Source organism: Grampus griseus (genome assembly GCF_964374135.1).
Source record: "Grampus griseus genome assembly, chromosome: 20".
Taxonomy (NCBI): Eukaryota; Metazoa; Chordata; class Mammalia; order Artiodactyla; family Delphinidae; genus Grampus; species Grampus griseus.
Window position 1 is genome coordinate 25,564,557 of NC_139014.1, and position 17,383 is coordinate 25,581,939.

The window sequence follows — 17,383 nt, forward strand, 5'->3', positions numbered from 1 at the left end:
AGCTCTGAGGTCTAGAGACGGTATGGTCGGCCCCAAGGTGACTGTTTGCAGGATGGGACTTGCCCTGGTGTTCACAGTGGTGACTCTCTGGCCAGGGGAGAGGCTGACTCAGGAAGTTCTGGAAGGTGCTCCGTGAAGATGGGTGGTCGGGACTGTAGGGGAGCAGCCTCCCCCAGCATCAGGGGTTCTTATCTCCTGGCTCCACAGATGACCCTGCAGCATACTGGCCTTTCCTGCCGCGTGGGAATTGTTCTGAAAATAGGGTTCTCCTCCCAGCTGCAGAAACATAGCTCCTCCCAGGATGGGCAGTGGTGGAGAGCACGGCGTTTAGAGTAAGGCAGACCTGGGTTTGAGTTCTTGCCTGGCTGTTGGTTCACTCAGTGGCTGTATTCTTTAACTTTGCTGAGCCTCGGTTTCCTTGTCTGTGAAATGGGGATAATAACATTGCCTACTTTTCACTGTGAGGATTCAAAGAAATGTATGAGGCAGTACAAAAATGTTGTTTTAGTAGAGCTGGTTAAAGTTGAGCTGACTGATCTAAAGTGAGGGCAAAAATCTTAGGGGGGGAGTTACTCTTGGGCTTAGGGGAAAAAGTACATAATGGACATGTTCGATAATAAAGGGGGAGACCCCCTACCTTATCCCACCCCTACCTATATTGCCTAGAGAGGGCTAATTGTTCTGCAAAAGAAAGAACTAGGATTGGGAGTCTTTAATGGTCAGTGTGAGAGTTGGTGTGGGGTTGTGAGGGAGAAGAGGGCAGATGGGCAGGGGTCCCAGGTGTTGGTAAGAAAGTCAGGCCAGGGAGAGGTTAATTCCTTCTGGCAGGGAATGGCCAGTGGATTTCTAAGGCAGGGATTTTTATGGTTAATATCCAATTTCAAGTTCTCACCCGAATCATTCTGTGCTACATTCAGAACTTATCTTATGCCCAAATTTCCAGTAAACATCTGTTAACACCCAGTAACTCACACCAGGGTTGTTTTGGGGGAATGGGGGCCCTGACCCATGGTGGGTGAAGCAGCATGTGAAGAAAGAGAGAATTCAGTAGAAGCTGGGAATTGGAGGAGACGTGCCAGGATCCAGCACCAGCCTTTAGTTCTCCTGGGGGATGTGGATGGGCTGAGACTCCTGACTGCCCGCAGTCTCTGAGATGCAGGATGGAACGAGTTTGGGGATATTTTGGTGAGGCTCCGGATGACCCCAGAGCAGAGGCTGCCAAGTGGGTGGCTTAAAAAGGAGGGAGGATGTGCTGAGACTCAGGTCAATGAGAACATGGTGGGGCAGAGGCAGCAAGTGAGGGACCAGGGGCCCTGGCCACACCCAGTGAGCAGACCATGAGTCCCCCGGCTGCAGCAGTGTGGCAGCTGGGAGGGTTCAGAGCAAGGTGAGAGGAGCCACACCTCAAAGCGGCATTAACGAGAGCCAGCAGGATGAGAGCCATGTCCCTCACCCCCAGCCAGGGCCTCGAGGCTGCTTAAGTGCCCCGTGCATCCTGAGGCCATCTGGGAGAGGGTTTCCCATCTTCTTCCATCATTGGTGGGAATGGATCTTCCAGTGTGAGACCAGTTACTGAAAATAAAGAGAACAACCCTTTTGGGGGTATATCTAAGTGGTGTACATTTTTGACACTGCCACATGATGCATGGTTAAGAATCACCCCCGCTGTCACAGTTGCACACAACCCTTCAGCCACAAAACCACCCTCCCGTGTTGCAGACACATAGGCTGCTCTCCTTCCTCAGCGCTGCAGGTGCTCAGACCACTGGCATTTCTCTCCAAAGCCCTGCTGTTCCTGCTGAAAGCACGAGGGTTTTATGTCATGTGGCTGTCCTTTGACATGTAGCTTCAGTCCTCTTTCAGAGGCTTAATTCCCTAAACTCCCCGCTCCTGCCACCCCCGGGACCAGGCAGGAAATGCTCAGAAAGTAGGATGTGGAACTGTTTTGTTAAAAAATAGAAAGAAAGAAAAGAAATGGAAAACAGCAGCTGAGTCACAGGGAGGTGGGGCTGGACCCAGGCCACCGGGATGTCAGGTGGGCTGGATCGTCTCTTCACTGTTGTGTTGAGCTTGTCCTTCCCCCACCCCCACCCCGCTTCTGTTAAATGGGGGATAATTTTAGACAATTCTTTCCTCAAGGCTTTTGGCAAGACGAGATGACGTAAAGAATTGAACAGGGCTTAGCACACGTGTTGTAAGCACTCACTGCAAAATAGCTGTCATTATCTTGTCTGTTCTCTCCCACCCTCCGTACTTTTGGTCTCTCTCTCTCTCTTTTCTTTCTCTCTTGCCTCCACTTTCTCCATCAGTGAAAAGGTGAATGGTAGCACCATTAAAAATCTCTACTGTGAGGAAAGGAGAACTTTCCTGTTGGGAGTGAGGGGCTGGCTAGTGGAAACAGGGGTTGTCTTGATCCCATGTTCTGAGCAGCCAAGCCAAAGCAGGGTGGACTTACTCCCTCTCTCACCTCCAGATCCTTGAAAACCAGTTCCACCACTTACAAGCTGTCTGACTCTGGGCAAAGGCTTGAACTTTCCTGAGCCTGTTTCCTTACTGGTAATATGGGGATGACCCTGTACACTGCACACTGCGGCTGGGATAGTTAATCAGCAAACTCTATGTCACAGGCCCAGCCAGATGCACATGGCAAATGCTCAGGATATGTAGCTACTTACGCTAAGATGATGAAGCTCTACTGGCCAGGCCAACAACCTAGGAGTCATCCTTGACTTTTCTTTCTCTCACACCTTTGAGGTTGGGCTCCCCTGGAAGCAGACCACGAGATAAGAATTTGAGTGCAAGTACTTCACTGGGAGGTGATCCCGAGAATTTCCAGTAGGGAAACAGAGAAATGAAGCATAAAAAAGAAGGATGGCCCTGCAGGGTTCTTTACTGAGCAGATTACCATTGTAATGGGGCACCTTGGACTCAGTTCCTCTGGGGACCTCTGGGCACTCTGAGTATTCCCCCAGGGGCGAGAAGCTGAGTGATTTGCTCACCACTGCGTGTCTATCATTGATCGAGGGCTACTTCAGGGTGAATTCCCCAGCATTCCCATCTTGCTGGGGGTGGGCTCTGGGGCAGAGTTGCAGGTGCTTGTGGTAGAGGGACTGCCCGCTGTTGTGTGGCCTGGATTAAAATGATGAGCCGGACCGAAAAGATTCCTCTGTTGGGGCCTTGGAAATGGAGAAACAGACTGGGCAGTGGAGGCATAAGAACTTCCTCAGCTAGTACCCCTGGACTCTGAGCTGGGAGGGTAGATTCTATGACGATGGCCCGTAGAGACCACGGGTCGGCGGGTCAGGCACTGACTGGTCCCATCTGGGAACCTTGGAGTCAGACAGACATAGATGTGAATTTTGGCTTGGTCACTGACTAGCTGTGTGAGTTGGAGCAAGTTGCTTAACTCTCTGAATTCTCCACAGTTTTCTCACATGTCCTACAGCTAATCCCTGCCCTGAAGGGTAGATATTAGGATTAAGTGACATGTGTAAAGTGCCTGAGATAAAAAGATGGCCACTGAGTGTCATTTTCCTCTTCATTTCCTACTGCCCCACCTCTTGCTTCTTGAAGCTGGGCTGTGACAGGGTAGCAGGGTCGGAAATGGGTTTGGAAACAGATGCTTCTTAGGAAGTGACGGGGAGAACTCCAGCTAGCAAAGCGGAAGAGGAGGCACTTTCATGACGCAGAATTTCCATTTCAGGCTCCCAGGCAGGATTGGGAGGACGGTCCCCTGCCGTTGTGAGAGGTAAGCACAAGACTAAGCAAGGCCAGGGCTGCTTAGGCAGAGGGGGATTTCTGGAGCTTGGCTGGAGAGGAATGGGCCCTCCCCGTCCCCCCTCTCCCCTGGGGCCGGGGTGGGGGGGAAGGTGGGGCGGTGGTGCTGACAGGGACTCTGTTCTGTAGGAAAGCAGGTGGGAAGGCACCCTGCCAGTCCTGCGGCCAGGAGCCACAGGCTGCTCTTTGAGCCCAGGGGGGAGGCAGCCAGAGGTCCCACTGTGGTTCAGCCTCGGGATGAAGGGTCAAGGGAGTCTGTGGTCACACCAAAGTGGCAGGGAGGCCACAGTGGGAACACCCTCAGCGGACTCCTTCCTTGTGGGTCTCCATGCCAGAGACACAGGGTAACAAAAGTTAATGAAAATTATGCAAGTAAAACACAAACATAGAAGAGATTCAGATCATCAAAACAGATTCAAATAATGCAGAAGTACCTAGAGTTGTAGCTGGACTCTAAGTCCACAGACTTGGGTTTATAGGAAAGAAAACTTTACCACTATAACCTAGTCTGATGTGTATTTTTAGCCTGCCTTTTTGCTGGCCTGGTGGGACACTTTAACCTCAGCCTTTCTGGGGTGTTCCAGGCATTGGGGGGCCCATATGATGATCTGTCCCCACTAGTTACTGCTGAGTCATCCTCCCTGGGGTTAGTGGGGGTCTGGTGGTGTTCCGATAGTTTGGGGTCACACTTGAGGACACGGAGACCTGCCCCAGGGCTGCTGTGGCCCATCTGCCTGGATGTTCTCCACAGCCCTTCTTCTTTGGGTCTCCCTGTGTCGACTTCAAGATAAACACACAGTATCAAGTGTTGTGAGTTTGGGCTTCCATGGTGGTGCAGTGGTTAAGAATCCGCCTGCCAATGCAAGGGACACGGGTTCAAGCCCTGGTCCGGGAAGATCCCACATGCCACGGAGCAGCTAAGCCCGTGCGCCACAACTACTGAGCCTGTGCTCTAGTGCCCGCGAGCCACAACTACTGAGCCCGTGTGCCACAACTACTGAAGCCTGCGTGCCTACAGCCCATGCTCTGCAACAAGAGAAGCTACCACAATGAGAAGCCCAAGGACGGCAATGAAGAGCAGCCCCCGCTTGCTGCAACTAGAGAAAGCCCGCACACAGCAGTGAAGACCCAATGCAGCAAAAATAAAAATAAATAAATCTTAAAAAAAAATTAAAAAAATAATAAAATAAAATAACTTAAAAAAAAGACCCAATGCAGCCAAAAATACATAAAATAAATTTAAAAAAGAGTTGTGAGTTCAAGTTTCATTCCGGGACTTACTGAGGACTATAGCCTGGGAGACAACCTCTCAGCCGCTCTGAGAAAACTGCTCTGAAGAGGTGGGGGAGAAACTGGTACATGTATGATTTCTGGCTAGAGAATACATACGGTCAAGGAGACATCTTTGTAAAAGATTACTGCTAGTCACAAAGAAAAGGTATCTCAAGTTAATGATTCTAGTGCTTTTCTGTGTATGGGAAGATGTGAGAATCTGGGTTCATTAAAATTCTTCCTGAGATAAATATCTAGCTAACAAAGGGGCCTGCTTGTCCGAAGCACAGAGTGCGTCATCCTGTTGTCTTAATTTCCTCTCAGAGTGTGCTGTCAGCCAGCGACTGCTGTGGGTTATGACCTAATCCTTGTAGAACTGGGTGGTGAGCAGTGCTCTTTGTTTATCTTTGTTTACACCTGCTTCCTGGCAGTGACGCTGGAATGCCCACGCTGCACCTGCCTCCCTCCAGCCCAAACCAAGACTCTCTTTTTTTTCGGCCACTCTGCGTGTCTTGCGGCATCTTAGTTCCCTGACCAGGGATTGAACCCGGGTCACTGGCAGTGAAAGCCTGGAATCCTAACCACTGGACCGGTAGGGAAGTCCCTGTTTTTTTTTTTAAAGAGCGTTTCATTATCTTTTTCTTTAACTTGAAATATCGTTGATTTACAACGTTGTGTTAATTTCTGCTGTACAGCAAAGTGACTCAGTTATACACATATACACATTCTTTTTAATATTCTTTTCCATTATGGTTTATCCCAGGAGATTGGATATAGTTCCCTGTGCTATACAGTAGGACCTTGTTGTTTATCAATTCTATTATTTTTGACTGCTCCGCGCGGCATGTGAGATCTTAGTTCCCCGACCAGGGACCAAATCTGCGTGCCCCTGCAGTGGAAGCGTGGAGTCCTAACCACTGCACAACCAGGGAAATCCCTGTTTATCCATTCTAAATGTAATAGTTTGCATCTACTAACCCCAAACTCCCAGCAGGACTCTCTTTTCATCCTGGAAGAGATCCATACTCTAATAATTCCGGTGAAGACATTAAGGAAATATGCTTTGAATCTTGTTATTTATTATTTTTTTTTTTTGCGGTACGCGGGCCTCTCACTGTTGTGGCCTCTCCCGTTGCGGAGCACAGGCTCCAGACGCGCAGGCTCAGCGACCATGGCTCACGGGCCCAGCCGCTCCGCGGCATGTGGGATCTTCCCGGACCGGGACACGAACCCGTGTCCCCTGCATCGGCAGGCGGACTCTCAACCACTGCGCCACCAGGGAAGCCCTGAATCTTGTTTTATTCTTTGTGCAGGGGGCTTAAGCTTTTAGAACACACAAGCCAAAGAGACCTTCAGTTTTGCTCTCTGCCCTGCCTTCTCTCTCCCCTGAGAGGGATGCAGGAGCTGCATGGTGCAGACTATCTGCTTGAATGAGGGAAGGGAAGAGGGGATAACAATAGGAAAATACCCCCAAATATCCTATCAGGATAAATAAAATGTGGAAGCCTCCCTTCCAATAGGGCTTCCTTCTCCACTGTTAACTCCTATGAGCAGTGTGTCCTGCATTTGCATGTGTGTAGATCTGGTAACCTGGGTTAGTCCCTAATGGTCATGCCCCTCTATAGCCAGGGGCATTTCTCCATCCCCTTTCCCATTTAAAAATGCCATATAAAGTACAGTGTAGAATATACTACAGGGAGTAGTAGAATATGGCCAGACAGTCACGTGTGGTTACATCATGCCCTCTGCACAATCCCAGCTGTTTTTATCTTGATAGATGTGCAGCTCCCAAGGGAGCAGAATACAAAACTGCTGTCTCTGCTTTACCACTCCCCCAACTCCTTATTAAAAAGATTATTGAGGTGTAACTTGCATAGAGCAAAGTGCATAAATCTTACAGCTTGATGAATTTTGGCACATGGATATATCAATACTTGTGTAGCCATCACCCAGCCTCATTTTCAGCATCCCAGAAGTTTCTCTCATGTTCTCTCTCTCTCTCTCTCTTTTTTTTTTTTTTTTTGGCCACGCCACAGGGCTTGTGGGATCTTAGTTCCCTGAACTGGGCCCCAGGCAGTAGAAGTGCAGAGTCCTAACCACTGGACCACCAGGGAATTCCCTCCCTCACGTTCTCTTGTAGGGAATATCCATCCCACAAAGGTAACCACTCTTTGATGTCTATGACTGTTTTGACTGTCCTTGAATTTCATGTAAATGGACACCTAGTATTTACTCTTATGGGTCTGACTCTTTTACTCCAAATCACATCTGTGAAATCCATTCGTATTGCATTTATCAGTGGTTTGCTGTGTAGTATCCCGTTGTATGCATGCACCACAATTACTAGGACTGGACACAAGGTTCTCTGAATTCAGGTTTCCCTCCAACCTCTGGTCTGAAGGGAGGATTTCATGACACACTGCTCTCTGGTTGTTTGTCTTGAGCTCTCACTCTCTACTCCTCTGCCACTCCTCTTGGGGTGGAAGGGGCAGGGTTTCCAGGTTCTCCGCCTGTCTCTACATCATGCCTTCCTCCTTCTGAGGAGGCACTGGCCCTGCCTTCTTTCTTGGGCAGGGAGAGAAACTGGTTTACCAAGGAGGAGATCCAGGAAGGTGATACCTGCTGCTGAGCTGGTGTGGGACTCCTGATTGGGGAGGGAGATTGGGGAAGGAGAAAACAGGCCAAAGGAACGGAAGGAAATCTTGGCAGTGGAGTGGGGGGTCCTGGACTTCCACAAGGCTGTGGCATTGGGGTTGCACCAAGTTTAATCAGCTCTCCCAGCGACTGGGGACCTCGAGCTGGAGTCTTTTTGCCTACAAGGATGCCCAAGGACAGGGGTCACCTTGGTTCCTAGCCTGTCAAAGCAGGGCAAGGAGGATGACTCAGAAAGGACTTGGAAAAGGCTGGCAGGACTGAGCTGGGGAAGCGGGCTACGGCTGCTGGATGGGAGAACAAGTCTTCACTTGGGAGATCCCTGTCCCCAGGAGGCCCTAGCCAAAGGCTAGGATGGCCTTCTGGGGGCATTAGAGAGCTTCTGAGCAGACGACCATTTCTGGACCCCAGTGAGCTGGTTACATTTTAATTTATTACGATGTGTCAAAGCTCCAGCAGCTCCAGAGAGGAGCTGGCTGAGTGTCAACACTGGGTGTATCCACTGCGCATGCTGGTCTCCTTCTCACCCCTGTGCTCCAGCCACACTGTCCCCTGGGCCAAGCTGGCTCCTGCCTAGGGCTGTTGCACTGGTTATGCCTTCTGCCTGGAAAGTTTTCTTCCCATCAGTCCTCACATGGCTGATTTGCTCTGGTCATTTAGCTCTCAAGGAGCATGTCACCCCCAAAGTAAGGCCTTTCCTCACCACCCCACCTAAAGTAGCCATCCAGTCATGTCCCTGGATCTTGAGAGCTGCTTGGGGGTCTTTCCACTTCTCCAGTTCTTACAGTCTAGGGGAATCCAAAGCTTTCACAAGACTTCCGTGAATCCCCAGTGACTTACTTCACATTTTCCAATCTCTGGTCTAGAGTTGCTGGCCCTGTCTCACACCTCTGGCTTTCAAAGGTAAAACAGTTACTTTTCTTGGTTCAGGCAGAGCAATTTCACCCCTTCCCCTGAAATATTGGTCCCAGTCTATGTCCTGGGAGAGGTTCCTGCCTTCACTGGGATTACAGACACATTTTCTAAACAATGGTTGTTTCCTCCACGAGAGGGATTCTTGTTCTATCTGCTAAAAGACTAACAGCATTTTACTGTCAGGGTAAGAGGCAGAGTTGGGATCTGAACCTGGATTTGTCTGCTGAGTGTGGAGCCAGTGCTTTTAAACCATTGCATCAACTGTGTCCCCCATATCCTCATTGAGGCTGCTGGTGACTTTCAGTAGTTACTCACATACAGGTGCAGGCACACGTGTATTTTCTACAGGGGAAATGCTTGCTCGTCTGGCCCGTCTCAGGAGGCTGCTCCGAAGGCCAAATAGCATTTCTTACAGGCCAGCCAGAGCTAGCCGCGGGACATCTGGTTGTCCCATGCAAATCCTCACTTGCACTAGATGGATGCCCGAGAGGGGGCGTGCGGCCAGACCTCTCGGTGCCAGGTAAGATGCTCTTTGTACTGCCCAGAGCTGCTTCCTCACTTTCTTCCCTTCCTGTCCCACGCACTGGTTCCTTACGTTGCTGTGTGTGGCCTTCACCACTTACTACCCCTTCCTCTGACACAGGAGTGGAAACCCCACTATTCCAGGCCTTATTGTTCACGCCCTTCCAGTCGATCACCTTCATCCACAAGGCTGACAGTCATGTAAGCTGTCTGGGCATAGGTTAATGTGGGTGAGGTCTTCAATGTAGGATGATCAGGGCTGGGAGACCCCTATGTGTCAGGATGAGGAGGTCCTTCCTGTGTGTGTGTCTGTGCTCATGCACGTGAATGTTTAAAGCCAGGCATTCATCTACCTTGAAAAGCCTAGGAATAGCCCTCTTTAAAAACAATTGAGGGACTTCCCTGGTGGTCCGGTGGTTGAGACTCTGTGCTGCCACTGCAGGGGGCACAGGTTCGATCCCTGGTGGGAACTAAGATCCCACATTCAGAGCGGAGCGGCCAAAAAATAAAAACAAACAAAAAAACCCAACAAAAGACAATTGAATGCACCTGAGATAAGTACTTTTGGTCCTGAACTATTAGGAGTTTCTGGCAAGCTTTATATTATGTGCTAGGGTAAGAATTTGACTTTGTATATAGATTTTCAATTAGGTTTTTGGACTGACATCTCAACCCTGAACTCCTCTGATAGACCAAAAGAAAAAAAAAAAAAAAAAAAGACAAATAATGACATTTCCGTTCCAGCTTTTGCCAGAATCCTGATCCTGGCCTTTGCTTCTTGTTTGCAGCCTCAGTTTGTCCCTAAGACCTTTGAACTCGGGTTCCCTGATTTGACCCTCACGCTGGCTAAGGACTCTGAAACCTCCTGCTTGGGTGTACACACTGAACTTAGTCTGGCTCCTGTGTCAGTCCAAGCCCTGCCACCCCTCTATGTTCACTCTGGCCCCTGTGAGCAAAGGTCCAGCCTGGCTATGTTGTATTTGTTGGTGATTCTGTCATCCCTGGGATGTGAGCTCCTGGAGGAGGATGTTTGGTCACAGTCAGCTGTAAGCTCTCAGCTTTGATCGCAGGGAGGGTGGAGAGAAATCCCTGGATACAGGAGCAGCTCACAGCCTGGGGGGGGATTAGAGCAGGTAGCAGTGACCCCTGTGGGGGAACAAGGGGAAGCCAGAGCCTTGGTCCCTTACCTGCCCCGAGCCCCTGCCCAGCCAGCGTGGTGATTGACAGGTAACTGCACAAGTTAAAGTGATTTTGGCACAAGTAACAGAACCCAAGACCTGCTAACTCTGGCTCATGTAAAGAAAAGCGGGTACTCAGATACCTGTGGACAGATTAATGAATGAACAAAACAGGGTAGATACATACAATGAAATATTATTCAGACCTAGAAAGGAATGAAATCCTGACAACATGGATACATTTGGAAAACATTACGCTCAGTGAAATGAGCCAGTCACAAAACGTCAAATACTGTATGATTCCACTTATATGAGGTACCTAGAGGAGTCAAGTTCATAGAGACGGAAAGTAGAATAGTGGTTCCTGAGGGCTGTGGGGAGGGAGGAGTGGGAAGCTGTTGTTTACCGGTACAGAGTTTCAGCTTGGGGTGATGAAAACCTTCTGGAGATGGGTAGTGGTGATGGTTGCACAGCAATGTGAAAGTACTTAGTGCCACTGAATTGTACACTTAAACATGGTAAAAATGTTGCGAATGTTTTAACACATTCCCAGCTGCACAAACCAGAACTGACCTAAACCAACGAAAAGTTATTCTGGAGGTGCTAAATGCCACCATGGTCCTTTAGGAGTTAAAACAAAACAGGAATAGTGGGAGGAATGCTGGGGCATCTCATGGAATTGAGATTCACCAAACCTCCAAGCCTGGAGTGGGGACAGGAAGTAGTACGGCAGCTCCAGGGGCTTCAGTGGATGAGTTCATAGGGACAATGAACTTCCTTCGGGACGATGCTCGAACAGCAACCAGTACTCGTTTCTCTGGTCCAAATTTCATCTTTCTAAGAGAGAGTCTCATTGGCCATCTGGAGTCAGGTGGCCATCTGGATCGATTAGCTTCAGTTGTGGTGGGGAGGCAGGGAGGCAGGATGATGCAGTACCACTGGGGGCCACTGGGGGCAGGCATGGGTCAGTTTATCAGAATCCAAGTCTTTGGATGGCCAGTCTTCAGAATGATCACTTCAGCAAATTTATTTGTTTCTCTAATTAAATAGCTTTAGTTGCCTGATTTTGCTTTGCCTGCATAACACCATTTTGCAGGAATGTTGGATTTTGTCTGAGTCCACTCCCTGTTGTTGAGCTGGGGACAGAGGGGTAGGGAGAAGGGGAGATTGAGTATATATGTCTGGGCTTGGTACCATGTAAACTTTCCAGTCCCCCAAATTGACAAATTTCTCAGGGGAATGTGGAGAAGCCCCTGCAAAAACTTTGATTAAGTTTCTGCCACCCTAGCAGAAAGCAGGCAGGAAATTAGAAATCAAGTTGGCAATAAAGCAAATTTTATTTAGTGAATGGTTGCATTTTAGATCAAGATTTTTATCCCCAACCTGGTCTAATGCCCTTCCCTTGCCATGCAAAGCTTAGAGTGGGAGCTAGGGATTCACACCTCCTTTTCTGTTTTGGCACTGTCTGTACACACGTCACCCTGGGGAGGACCCGATATCAGGGGATCCAGCAAAACCTCTGCAACAGGGACAAAAATCACTAGTATTTGAATATTCCCACCCTGACCTGCTAAGAAAAAAGTTATTTTTTAAAAGAAAAGATAAAAGAAGAAAAAAGAGACCTAGAAAAGGGATAAGGGTGGACAGGAAAGGTCTTGAGTCCTCTGGGTCTCAGTGAGTGAGAGGCCAGAGGTGGTCTGATCATTTAGAACGGCTGGAGTGATGTGAGGATCTGAAAGCAGAGCAAGGAGGAGGATGTGAAAGATACTTTTCTGTGCATTAAGAATGTATCCCTGCTCTCCTCCCTTAACTTTGGCATGTCCTCCAGAGACTGAGAATATATTTGAAACTTTACTTTGTGGGATCACTGGCCTGCTTCTCTGAATGTAACTCTGTCATTCAGACCACAAGGCTGCCTGCATTTTCACAGGGTTGCACCATTTTTCCCCCAAACTTGGGCTCCCACTGAGGCCTGACCACCATGGGCAGTTGAGGATCTGGGGTTGACCTTTCTCAGATCGAATAATGTTAACCTAGACCAACTTCCTGGAAGGATGCAAAGGTAGTCTGGGATCCTTGATATATTCTTGGACCCATTCGTTATTGGGGTTGGTACAGATCTCTCGTTTCCTTCTGGTGATGAAGCTGTGGAGGCAGAGTTAGACTGTCACGGGTCATAGAGTATGTTGGGGGTCCAGTCGACACTTCTAGCTCACAGCGGGCTTGCCTCATGCCCTGTACCACCTCCCTAAGACTCCCCCACCTGGGTCCCCTCAGAAGGCCTCCCTCTCTGGCCTCTAGACCTCATCTCTTCATTCAGCCCCTTCCCCACTCAGCCTGGACCCTCAGGCTTGGGTTTCATTATGGCCACCATTTCTTGGGCCACACAACTATAAGTGGCAAAAATCAAGAACGAAACCCAGGCCTGTCCTGTGAGAGTCAAAGCCCAGGCCCTTAACCACTGTTCCCCTGTTCTAGCATGGAGACTTGGTTCTGTGCACCCCATTCCAGCCTTGGGCTCCCCTTCCCTCTCCATAGAAATGTCTGCAGAGCGGTGCTTACATGATTGCTGGCAGGTAGCAGTTGAGGGCCTTTCTGTATCTCACCACCACTTTTCTTGGCAATACTTTCTCATGATACTTCAGGCAGCAGGTGGGTGGAGGGTTCACCGACTCAGGAATTTCTGAGGGAATGACGTTGAATGCTGAGCCAAGGAGGTAGAGAGGGAGCCCATGGCTGCCCACTTCCATGTCCCATCTCTTGCATTCCGCTTTTCTGATGGCAAAGCCATTTATCAGCAGGGACTGATGGTAGCCTGATGGATAATGGAGAAAGTGAAAAAGCTGAACCTTCTGTAGAACCTTCAGCCTCTGGACTGAATGTCACCAAGTACAGAGGACTGGGGTAATCACATTTGCTGATGAACTTGACTTGGCAAACACATATTGAGCTCCTATTACACGCCAGGCTCTATGGGGTTCAGAACATGAGGAAGACACAGTCACTGCTCTTGTGTACCTTACAGACCAGTCTGGGTAAAAAGGGAAAGTGAAAAGATAAACGCTACAATAGAACGTGGTCTGGGATAGAGTAGAATTTGACACAAGATGCTATGGGAACAGAATGAGGGGTACCTAACCCAGCCTGGGTGGTTGAGGAAGAAGTCCTACAGCAGGTGGTGCCTGAGTTGATTCCTGAAGGATGAGCAGGATTTAGGCAGACAGAGGGGTTGTGGGATCTGGAAAAAAGAAATGTATGGAGGCCTGAGGTGGGGGAAGCCCAGTGTGTCTGGGGGGACGGAACAGTTCCAGGAGGCTGCAGTGCAAGGTGGGAAGGAAGATGTAGGAAGGGAGGACATTGATGAGGGAGGGGAGGGCCACACCTCTTCTGAGCTGTGATAGGGAGCCTGGATTCTGTGCTAGAGGCACCAGAGAGGCTGAGGTCAGGGAGGAGGCTGAGATGGGGAGATGAGCAGAAGTCAGGGCAGGAGGAAAAGGCTTATGTTTAGGCTTCAGAGTCAGACAGCTTGGGCTGGAGTCTCGACTTAGTGACTTGAATCATGGGCAAATTTCTTAATCACTGGGTGTCTTTACCCGTTAAACGAAGGTAAAAAATTACGTCCTAGGATCGTGGTGAGGATTAGTTGAGAGAATGCTTGTAAAGCCCTTAACTCAGAGTGTGGCATAGAAAGACTCAGCGCTTGCTGTAATGAAGAGCCAATGGTTGTAATGGCCACTCTTCTGGCCTGGAAATGGCTCTTTCCCCCTCTCTTCGACACTCGCAGGATACAAGACTCGGCTAGGTTATCACTGTGTCTCCCTTGGGCTCCCCTGACTGCTCATCAGTTGGGGATATCACCTCACCCGGCCCCCAAACCTGCAGAGTGCAAATCCCTGACCCTCACTTCCAGCTGGTGGCAAAGCCTGAGACTTCTCGAGAGAATCATTTGCCTGACCCGTGCTTTGGGTGGGCCATTTTCTCTTCCTGCTTGACCTTCCCGAAGGGCACTGTTGCCCCATCCCACCCACCAGAGGCACCTCTACCCACAGTGGCCCTGGTTCTCAAGGCAACGTTTACAAAGACCAGGGGCACCCTGAGAGCGTGTGGGCAGATTACATGGTGTGTGTGACCCTCTCTCCCCTGAGTGTTTACACAGGCAGAATCTGGCCAGACTATATGCCAAGGGCAGCCTTAGGGACAAAGGAAGGGCTGGGGCAGTTGGAGGCGGGTATGTAGAAGGCCTGAGTGCCTTGGTCCCGTCGCTGTCACCAGCCCTCATAAATGATGGTAGAGGCAGGGTTAGGGGGTGGGCAAAACAAGCCCCATTCTCCATAGGTCCCAAGCATCCCATAGTTCCAAAACCTCTCAACTTCCTTCAACCCCTTTTCTCTTTTCTCCAGACTTTATTTAGTCCTAGGCTGGAGGATGGAGATAGGGGCCCAGAAACCCACAAATGGTACACGTGGGCATCCCACCAGGACTTCTTTTGGCTGCCGTGGTAGTCCCAGCAAACTACAACAGACACTGCGAGCAAGGGGTGTCTAGGTTCAGACTCCCCGTTCCTGGGCTTAGCCTCAAACATCACTCATCCCTGACCCTTCATCCTGCCCTCCCAGAGGATCTATGGCTTTTTTCATCCACTTGCCTTGCCTCCCTCCTCATTGCGTACATTTATTATCTCTTCTGCTTCTTCCTTGGCTTTTCCTCCTAAATGATCATTCCTGCTGTCTGTCTTTGGGATTCCTGATGTAACCTTGACCCAACTTCCTGAAACTGCCCAACCCCAGAAGGATCTGGACCACAGCTCAGCTCTACTTACAAAGCGAAGAGTTTGAAGGCAGCAGCTCTGTGTGCAGGAGGGGAGAGGCCCCGGGGTTGGTGACAGAGACCTGACAGCACTCTTAGCAACACCTCGCTGCCCGCTGCCCCGTTCCCTTTTCTCACTGCCGCCCTTCAGGGACAGGTGGACTCACTTGGCTGGCTGTGAATGGCAGAAGTAATGGTGAGCTGAGGAGAGAGAGGGCAGCCACGGAGACCGTCATCCTCTCAGTGGGGCAGTTGGGCTTTGGAGGCTGAACGGAGACAGTCTCCTTCCTGGCCATCCACGCTGGGCCCTGAGCTCTCTGGACTCTGACCACTTTAGCGGGCGGAGGAGGAGAGACAACGGCCCCTCCTCGGTGTTTGCTGAAGGGGAGGGCGGTGGAGGGCGGGGTCTGGAGCAGAGTTGAATTCGGTAAGGTTTGAATCCGTGTGAAGGAAAAAAGAGAGAAAGGGAAAGTGTGGAGAACGTGCCATGTGTCAGCACCTGGCAAGCCCCACTTCATTTAATCCTCCCAGCGGGGAGTAGAGATTTTCACTCCCATTTTGCAAATGAGGCCACTGAGGCTTAGAGAGGTTAAATAAATTCTCCAAGGTCACATGGGTAGGAGACAGATAGGCAGTCCTGAAAACCAGATCCGTGCGGTTTCACCATGTTCCCTGCCCCCATCTCTATGTTGGGGAAGGAGGAGGGAGGAGGGTTGAACTGACTATTTCCCCAGGTGATCGGTCTTTGGGAGGGCAAACAGAAAGCCGGATTAGAGAGAACACAGACCGAGGCAAGGGTAGGGTTAGTGCCCTCGGAAAAGGATGTGTGTCCACCCCCGCCAAGGACACATGATTGAGCTCACACTCTTTCTTGTCACAGATTATGCTACAAATACCACCCCCCAGCCCCCAAAGTGCCTGATCCTTGGGTCCCTGTTTGTTGCTGAAATGTTTGGCTTATTTATCAATGTTCTCATTTATCTCTTTGGACCTTGGACTCGGAACCAGTTTTACGTCTAATTAGCTGATCCCTTCTGGGTGCCCTCAGTGTGGGTTAATCCAATCTGCCACCATGGCCAGTCATGGCCAGCAGAGGGCACCCCAACACCATGAACCTGACAACCTGCTTCTGGGTCCGGAGTTCCAACTGCGGCCCACCCCCACCTTTGGCTAAGCCTGGACCTGCCCCTCAGCATCTTAGCTCTTTAGACTGCCTCAGAGCCCGTTCCAGGCTGAAGGCAGCGTGCAGAGAAGAAATGAAAGATACAAGGGATTTTGCCTTTGATGCACTGTGAGTTTTAGAGATGTGAGGGAGTGTTTCAGGAGATGGGAGTAGAGGGAGGCAGGGGAAAAACAAGGACTATGAAGATACCTGTGGGGCTTGCTGTTTGGCATCACGGCTTATAAACAGGAAAAAAACATACAATGCAGTTAGTCCTGGTGTGTTCAAGACAGTCAGTGGTGGTGAAGCTGTGGCTTTTTATGAAGCTAGGGAGGGTACGTGTGTGAGATACCCCATTGACCTCTGTTTATGGAGGAGAGAAGGTCTGAGGAAGTCTGCTATACCTTCAGTGTGCAGGCACCCTCTTGGCCCTTGTCTGTGGAGGGCTGGAGGCCAGGAAGGGTGGTCATAGTGCCTACACTGGATGTGCTCTTCCTCTTTGTATGCAGAGCTCCTTCTTGAACCTGGAGGATGGGGGCATCACCCCCTTTGGGGGCAGCTGAGTGTTATTCCTGGAGCATAAGCTTCCTCTTGACTCCTGAATCATTCCATCTATCCACGCATCCATCCATCTACCCATCCATCCACCCATCCATCCACCATCCATTCATCCATCCATCTACCCATCCATCCACCCATCCATCCACCATCCATCCATCCATCCATCTACCCATCTGACTATCCATCCACCATCCATCCATCTATCCATTTCCTGAGCACCTGGTGTGGGTCAGGCTTTTTGCTATGCCTTGTGCAGGACACAAAACTGAGTAAAACAATAGAGTGCAACCTGATGTATGTAAGTGGATGGGCAAGAATTGGATAAAATATTTCCATGAGTCATTCCTATCCCAGTCAGCAGGGAACAGAGGCCTTGAGACCAGCCCAGAAAAAGACTATGGAGTTTGCTATAGAGAGGCCTTTATGAAGATTTACCTGCAAAATCAGGTGATAATTCTTAGCTTTACACTTGTGAAGCTTAAATAAGATAATGCACACAAACTGCTTAGCAGAGTGCTTAGAATATAGACGGCGCTAC

General features: G+C 49.9%; 1 protein-coding gene across 2 annotated transcripts; it reads right to left on the bottom strand.

Annotated features, from left to right (window-relative positions):
• Positions 1-10,532: 10,532 nt before the first annotated feature.
• Positions 10,533-15,428, bottom strand: CCL16 (C-C motif chemokine ligand 16). 2 transcript variants are annotated; one of them, XM_082679925.1, is made up of 3 exons: positions 15,290-15,428; positions 12,879-13,131; positions 10,533-12,461 (listed from the first exon to the last, which is right to left on the bottom strand). In XM_082679925.1, exons 2-3 carry the CDS (start codon positions 13,064-13,066, stop codon positions 12,350-12,352), a joined length of 300 nt encoding a protein of 99 aa, XP_082536051.1. In that variant the 5' UTR covers positions 13,067-13,131; positions 15,290-15,428; the 3' UTR covers positions 10,533-12,349. The 2 variants fall into 2 exon arrangements, with proteins under 2 accessions (XP_082536051.1, XP_082536050.1); XM_082679924.1 differs by having other exon boundaries at positions 15,136-15,418.
• Positions 15,429-17,383: the final 1,955 nt, after the last annotated feature.

What these genes read in the sequence shown, in the direction of transcription:
- CCL16 (XM_082679925.1), bottom strand. Translation starts at nt 13,066, where the DNA reads ATGGAAGTGGGCAGCCATGGGCTCCCTCTCTACCTCCTTGGCTCAGCA. An exon ending in TGCTACCTGCCAGCAATCAT is followed by an intron (nt 12,462 to 12,878) that starts GTAAGCACCGCT and finishes CTGCCTCCACAG; the next exon opens with CTTCATCACCAGAAGGAAAC.